Source organism: Solanum pennellii, chromosome 1 (assembly GCF_001406875.1).
Source record: "Solanum pennellii chromosome 1, SPENNV200".
Lineage (NCBI taxonomy): Eukaryota > Viridiplantae > Streptophyta > Magnoliopsida > Solanales > Solanaceae > Solanum > Solanum pennellii.
The window spans coordinates 73,904,219-73,911,288 of NC_028637.1; the positions used below are offsets into that span (position 1 = coordinate 73,904,219).

Here is a 7,070-nt window from a genome sequence, read left to right on the forward strand (position 1 = left end):
TTATTTTAAAAAAATTAGTGCATTATATAAAAGATCTGATTTTCACATTAGTGAATTATAAGTGGTATAATATCATTGCAATGAAGAAGCCGATCATATTTTACATATATGTCAGAAAGCAAAAGCATCCCCTTTGTACATTACACGAATCTCTCATGTTTTACTTATCACCATATATAATGAGTAAATATTTTGTTCTAATTTATATGTAATGAATACTCACCAATTAGCCTACGGTGTTGTTATTTGATTCAACTTTCATACATTAATTTTTTCAACAATCTCCATAGGCCTGCGTCACCTCGCCCTTTTCTTTCGATGTACTTGTCTTGTCCATGCAAATATCCATGGAATTGCACGGAGTTGACTGATTCCACCTGAACTCTTTCTCCTTGTTGGACGGCTACCAATGTTGAGATATCCTAGCTCAGCCTGAGGTGTTGCTTCGTAGAAGTAAGGAACTCAGGGTTTTCATATACTGTGCTTCTATAATTCCTGCAGCTCAAATTTGATATGTCATCCATCAGATTACGCCATTTTTGTTCCCTTGGAGGCTGTGGGGGACGTAAAGTAGCAAGTAGAACAGCTGTAGTGTATATCTCTAGCTGCCGAACAGCCATTTGGGGTAATCCGAATTTCGCCTGCACCATTTCTCCTTGTTCCGTAGATCTAAGAGAACCCTGATAATTTCAGCAATAAATTAAAAAAACTTCTTAGTGCATTGCAGGGAGGTGATGTTAAGGCTTTTCTGATAGCAAAGAAGCGCAAAAACTTAGTTTAAGAATCAGCAAACTTATGTCCACAGGTTGTGCCATATTTTTGATTATCTAGTCAAATTTTGTTATGCATGATAAGTTAGAGAGCATATTGTGAGTGGTCAGATAGGAAGTTAAAAAGACTTAGACAAAGAGGAAGCAACAAAGGTAGGAAGAAAATTTGTGGCAATTCAATGAATTCTAAAATAGGGTGATGAACACATACACGTCTGTCTTTCTCTCCCGGATAATTATGGAAATATATGATATCTTTAGTAAAACCAATTCCTATCCAACTATACTCCCCTTGTCTTGACATTAAGATGGAGTAGCCAGTTATTACCACATGGTGACTGGAACTATATGGTTATGAACAACCTAATCTTAATCAACGCACCCATGATATAATTAAAACAATTCTTCAGGTACATAGCATGTATTAGGAACTTCAAGACAGTTTAACTGGAAACTAACCATAACAGATCAGGTGGCTGGGATTGAATTGCAAGGTATGTAGGACCACCACCACGGCCAATGCTTCCACCGCGTCCATGGAATAGAGTTATTTTTATTCCATATTCATTACATGCAGCTACAACATCTTCTTGAGCTTTGTAAAGCTCCCATGCAGCAGTGAAACGGCCAGCATCTTTTCCAGAATCAGAATAACCAACCATAACCTGTGCACACCAACCATGAGCTAAGCCCAAAAGTGAAACTTTTTTAGATAGCCTAATGCATCATGTCATAAATACCTCCTGATGCCCATTGTGGTTCTTTATGACGTGGTCCCTATACCAATCAATTGATAGTAATCTTCTAATCACTGAGCCAGCTTCTCTCAAGTCTTTGACGGTCTCAAACAGAGGAACCACATCTGTATACATAAATATTTAGCATTAAAGATTAATCCTACAATGTAAGAAAGAAAGGAAGAGCATAAAGATTATATCCAATCATCTAAGGGGAAAAGAGATTGCCCCTTAGGCATGTGAACTTGTCTGAATGCAGATAAATAATAAGAATTGAAAAATTACCACCTTCCATGAGATGGAAATTTTACAAGTACCAGCATAAGATGAAAACTGAAAAGACAATTCATTGGCTTAACATTAGCCCTACTGCATGAATATAGATCATATTAATTCTGAAAATTTAGTGCACAACCAGACATCCAAATGCACATAAGTTTTTGCGCAAGTTCATGAAGAAAGTTCTATTATTGCATCGGCAACCAAAGAGATATCAGTCTTACGTTCCACCAGGACAAGGCCTGCCTAGTTCCCCAGCAACAGCAAGGCCTGCATCCTTCTGTAAAAGCTCTACAGCTAGGACGTCACTGGCCTGCCAAATGAACATGCATCAAAATGTAAGTATATATAATAGAAAACGGAAACAAGTAGCCTAAAACTTGAGATCAGATATCCTTTGGGCAGATTTAGCTGAGCCACTCCACCACTGCCAAAGGTAGCCCTATGAGTACACCATGTGAATATTGATATTGATAATACATTTGAAGCCATGGAAATAACATAAGCTCCAAGTGAATCGCTTCCTAATTCAGCTGCTACTTTGAACGTGTCCAAGACTTCTTTGACATCAGGCGGAACCTATAATAGAAAGGTTTTAGAAAAATCATTCAGGTCAAAGACGAAGAATAGGAACCAACAATGTAATAAAGGAGCTCAAGCCACAGTCTTTGTCAGCTAATTAAATTGCAACATGAATACACTTCACCAAGTGGTAAAAACTTAGGTACTCATTAGTTTACTCCCTATCCAATATCATTTCCCAATCCAAGAATCAGCTATCTACCTTGTTACTCAATATACTAAAAGAGTATAATGATATGGCTTTGATACTCACTACCTAATATCACTTTCCGGTCCAGTCTTTCCGATTTTATGCCCATCCCTACTCCAACAACTCTTTAATTGATAACGCCAAGCTAACCAAAAAGTTGATTCGCTAGGAATAGAATTTGTTCTGAATTTTTTCCCCTTTAATTGCACCAAAAATCCATATGAACAGAAAGAAGGTCAAATTAATTACTGCATGTGACAACAAAACATTGAAACGCAACATTGGCGAATGAAAAAATGAAACAACAAAACTTCTCCTAAGCAAAAGCAAAAATAGAACATCAACAACAAACTCAAATTAAAAAAAAATTACAAGTATGAAGAGACCCAGATCGAATTAATGAACAAAACAATGTGAAAATAACAACACACCAGCCAAAAAGAGATGGGAGAAATCAAAAACTGACATTTGTTAATATAGAAAAGTGGAAAAATCAAAACATCACAGCAGACTTGGTCAAGCAGAAATAATATAAATAGCGAGCCAGTACTATATTTATAGATTGGAAAGAAGGGACTCTCCAAAGAGAGTCCCGAGCGGAATGAAGTATCATCTCCAGTTTATAGTTGGGCTGTATACAGTGCTGGCTTTTTCGTTTTGGTGGCTGTTGTCCTGTCTAAGTATCTAATTGTTGAGCATCTAGCTGCATACAAGCAGCCTGAGGTTTTTGCTTACACCTGCTCAATCTTCTTGAAGTTATTTTTTATTTGCATACATCATTTGATCCTATGGGCTGCTGATCTTTTCTTTTTGGATCAGTTTGTGGTGCTTGATTGAATACGTGCTTGTATTGTTATTTTTGTACAGATACCTGGTCATTGTGACATTGCTTAGCTTAATTGTCTTAGAGAAACTGATACGACTGAATTATTTATCATTACAGGAGCAGAAGTTTTTGATTGGACTGATCTTGATGGTTCCTGTTTATGCAGTGGAATCGGTAAGAGAACTTTTAGCTTGTATGCTAGCATTTTCTCCAGTTTATTTGGAAGTGATCTTTAAAGTTTGTCATAAACATATTGAGACATTGGCGGTTACTATTATTATTATTTGAAATAAATCTCTCTATGGACAAGCAGAGAAAATACGACCTACCAAAAGTATATGCTTACAAAGACAGTAAAAGAACGGCTAAGATAAGAAAATACAAGTCACTTTAGGATTTTGTCAGTTCTGCATTTAGGTATTCATAAAGAAAAAATCAGTTGGTAACTTACTGGGACTTTGATCATGTCTTTGCATTGCATTTCCTATGCTCCTACAGCGAACACTTGATATGTTTGTGGGCGAGTTTGGATTTTATGATGCCTCTGGAACAGAATTCATGGCTCCCTGTTTATTTCAGTGTTGGTTAATATTGTTTTTTGGTCCACAATAATTTCTGAGCAATCGCCACATGATTCATTTCTCATGAAAAAGAACTGATGAGCGAAACATGTACTCTTTTTCTACTTGATTCTTGTTCACAATTGTTGTTCTTGTTAAATTATGATTAATAATTATATTGCTTGAAAGTTTTAACACTTTTGACTAAGCTTCATCTTTTGTCTATTACCTAGAAAGAAGATAGGACTTCTTGATTCACATACTACATGTATGCAATTAGTGAGATGAGAAGATATTTAAAACGTATTGATTCGTTGTGGAGTTGTAGAGTTAATATCTTCAACGATCACTGAACTATGAGTGTTTCCTTGAGCATATTTATCATCTTTGCAAACTTACTCAAATACTATCAAGATGCCAATATTCCATAAAACCTTATCCCCCTACATATTTCTAAATCAACAAACATAACGAATATCATCAAAGTAAGATGATTAACCTTGGTGGATAAAATCATAGCAATTATGGGAACAATGACATTCATTTGGAGGTTAAACAAATGAAAACAAACAGCATAAACAAGGGATCTTACATGGTAACCACTACCATAGCTCTTTCTTTGTGCGAAAGCCTAAACATGTAACGACATAAATTAGTGTCGAAACATTCCAGCTATATGGTATAACTGTAACATAGCAATGAGTCAACTATTCCTTATAATTAAAAGAAATCTATAATTCTGTTTTGTGAAGACGCCAAATTTATGAGCAAAACATAAAGTATTATATCCTTAAAATTCTACAGTTGCTTTTATAGAATATTATGTGTTCACAATTATTGATATGGATGCAATTTGTCCAGCAAATCATATGTGAAATACTAACCAAGTTGTTAGGTGTGATTAATAACAAGAAGAGAGCTTGAAAGTTATTCACTCAACAAAGACGACATCAAACATCGCAGTTTTGAGAATATGATATATGAACAAAGCAAGATTTTGACGGTGATTAATCACTGATTTTATCCCTCAGAATAAGAATAAAGAAAAATGAAGATACTATTATAAAAAATTCATACAATGAATGGATATGATCATACACACATATATAACTGAAGATCGATGACAGAACTACCAACTAAACAAGAGATCTCAACTCATGAAAAGATACAATTAAATTATTAATAATTAAAACATAAGACACATACATACAAAGAATCAACCTCATATACTTCACACCAATTACCTGGTGCCAATAGCACAAAAGAATCGAACAAGATGAAAAGTTATGTTTTGACTCTGAAAGCATAAAATTTTGCTACAAAATTAATCAATGGAGATAACAAAATATTTAGAGTCAGCCATATAAGATAGCTAAGTTTTACAAAACTCGAAACATAAGAACAACAAATTAGTTCACCCTTAAAAGACAGGGCATTTCATAGTTTAACGAAATTATAGAAGAATCTAATGCACACAAAAATTGAAATGAAGGTCGTAAGAAAGCATTAACGGACATACCCTTTGCTCAATTTTGGTATAAGTAGCTGCATATCTTTAACGTCACACTGCAAGTGAAAATAATTTCAAAATGAAGGAGGTGAAGAAAATTCAACAATATAAGACTAAATGAAGAAACCAGAAAGTTAATTTCAATGGAAAATTCAACAATATAAGACTAAATGAAGAAACCAGAAAGTTAATTTCAATGGAAAACCCATATATGAACTATAATTTAAAAGAATTATGAAGAAAGAAGACCAATTGAACTGAAGGAATCCAGAAAAAATTGATTCTGACGGAAAATTCATTTTGTTCAAAAGAATTATTATGAAATAAGACCAAATTAGTTACTGCATGTGAGAAAATAAAACGAAAATCTGAGTATCCCGAAGTTGATTTCTGATAAAAACACAAGAACAAAACAAAAACTAAAGGCACAATGATTGAAACTATTGAAAGCAGATTGAACATGAACAATAAACCCATATGGAATAAGAAGTGGTCAACGAAAGATAAAATTGGGGAACATTTTTAATGTACTTTCAAGTTTGAAGAAAACAAAGAAACAATATGAAGAAAATTACCTTGAAGGCTGGAACAATGTTGGAGAAAGGAGAAGTTTTTGGAGTTGAAGCCTTGAAGGTAAAGAGTGATGTGCATTGAAAATGAAAAAGGCATTCTAAAGATTACCTGGAAAGAAGACACGTAGTTATCTTTTAGAATGAAAAAGACAAAAATACCCTCAGATATGATGAAAGAGGCATGTTGAACAAGCCATTTCTAATATAGTAGAAAAGTAAGTTAACAACGTAATTCTTTAATTAAAAAAAGTTGTCTTGTGTTTAAAAATTTTTTTCAAGGAATTCACACAAATATACTACTATTATATATACTTGGCAATATATAGCCAAATAATAATTAGCAATTAATAGCCTAAAATAAAATAAGCATGTATTAGCCTAAAAGAAATAAAATCAACTTTTTATAGTTTCTTTTCTTTTAATCATGTGCGACCAACCCTCATTAAATAAGAAGATGTGGAATTATTTTTTTTCCTTGTTTTTAACTCCTATAATTAGGGAATTTAACTTTTCAAAATCTTTAAATTCTCAAACTCAACTTTGTTTAAACGTCTATTTTTAAAAAATAGTAAATCAATTTACGAAAACACAAAGATATATTTGATTGTAACTTTATGAATTATTCTTTTTTACCAAACAACAATAAAAAGTTTATTAGAAAATCGATTGCCTACTTTTAAGAAGTGAAATATATATTTATTAATTAAACTATTAAAAAAGGTTACAAAAACTTTTAAGGAAATGATTTTTTTAAAATTCTTTGAATAATTTATTAAAAGATTGTGACTATTTTTAAGGTAAGAAAATGTGTTATTAATGCTCTAACGTGTAATAATTATCACATAATCGATAAAATTAATCAAATATTATTAAAAGACATTTTATTAGAAACTGTAATAATACATATGTATATATACAACAATTAAAGTTGTGATTGCATAATGTATACATAAAAAGAATATGTATACACAAAAAAATATTCATAAAAATAAACATGTAAATTTTATTGATGTATACAGTAATTGTAACATATATACATAAACT

General features: G+C 32.7%; 1 protein-coding gene across 3 annotated transcripts; it reads right to left on the reverse strand.

Moving 5' to 3' along the window:
* Nucleotides 1-1,410: 1,410 nt before the first annotated feature.
* On the reverse strand, nucleotides 1,411-6,087 carry LOC107031974 (phosphoenolpyruvate carboxylase 4-like). 3 transcript variants are annotated; one of them, XM_027912576.1, is made up of 8 exons: nucleotides 6,030-6,087; nucleotides 5,464-5,510; nucleotides 4,537-4,575; nucleotides 3,836-3,950; nucleotides 2,267-2,365; nucleotides 2,011-2,099; nucleotides 1,511-1,632; nucleotides 1,411-1,435 (listed from the first exon to the last, which is right to left on the reverse strand). In XM_027912576.1, exons 4-7 carry the CDS (start codon nucleotides 3,863-3,865, stop codon nucleotides 1,614-1,616), a joined length of 237 nt encoding a protein of 78 aa, XP_027768377.1. In that variant the 5' UTR covers nucleotides 3,866-3,950; nucleotides 4,537-4,575; nucleotides 5,464-5,510; nucleotides 6,030-6,087; the 3' UTR covers nucleotides 1,411-1,435; nucleotides 1,511-1,613. The 3 variants fall into 3 exon arrangements, 2 of the variants coding, with proteins under 2 accessions (XP_027768377.1, XP_027768378.1); XM_027912577.1 differs by lacking the exon at nucleotides 4,537-4,575 and having other exon boundaries at nucleotides 6,030-6,061; XR_003574891.1 differs by lacking the exons at nucleotides 3,836-3,950; nucleotides 4,537-4,575 and having other exon boundaries at nucleotides 6,030-6,044.
* Nucleotides 6,088-7,070: the final 983 nt, after the last annotated feature.

Bases quoted from the DNA above. Each gene is read 5' to 3' on its own strand.
- LOC107031974 (XM_027912576.1), bottom strand. From the start codon at position 3,865: ATGCAATGCAAAGACATGATCAAAGTCCCA. The intron at 2,366-3,835 runs GTAAGTTACCAA...TTTCTATTATAG, and splicing joins AAGACATGATCAAAGTCCCA to GTTCCGCCTGATGTCAAAGA. The intron at 2,100-2,266 runs GTATTATCAATA...TTCATTTGGCAG, and splicing joins TTATTTCCATGGCTTCAAAT to GCCAGTGACGTCCTAGCTGT.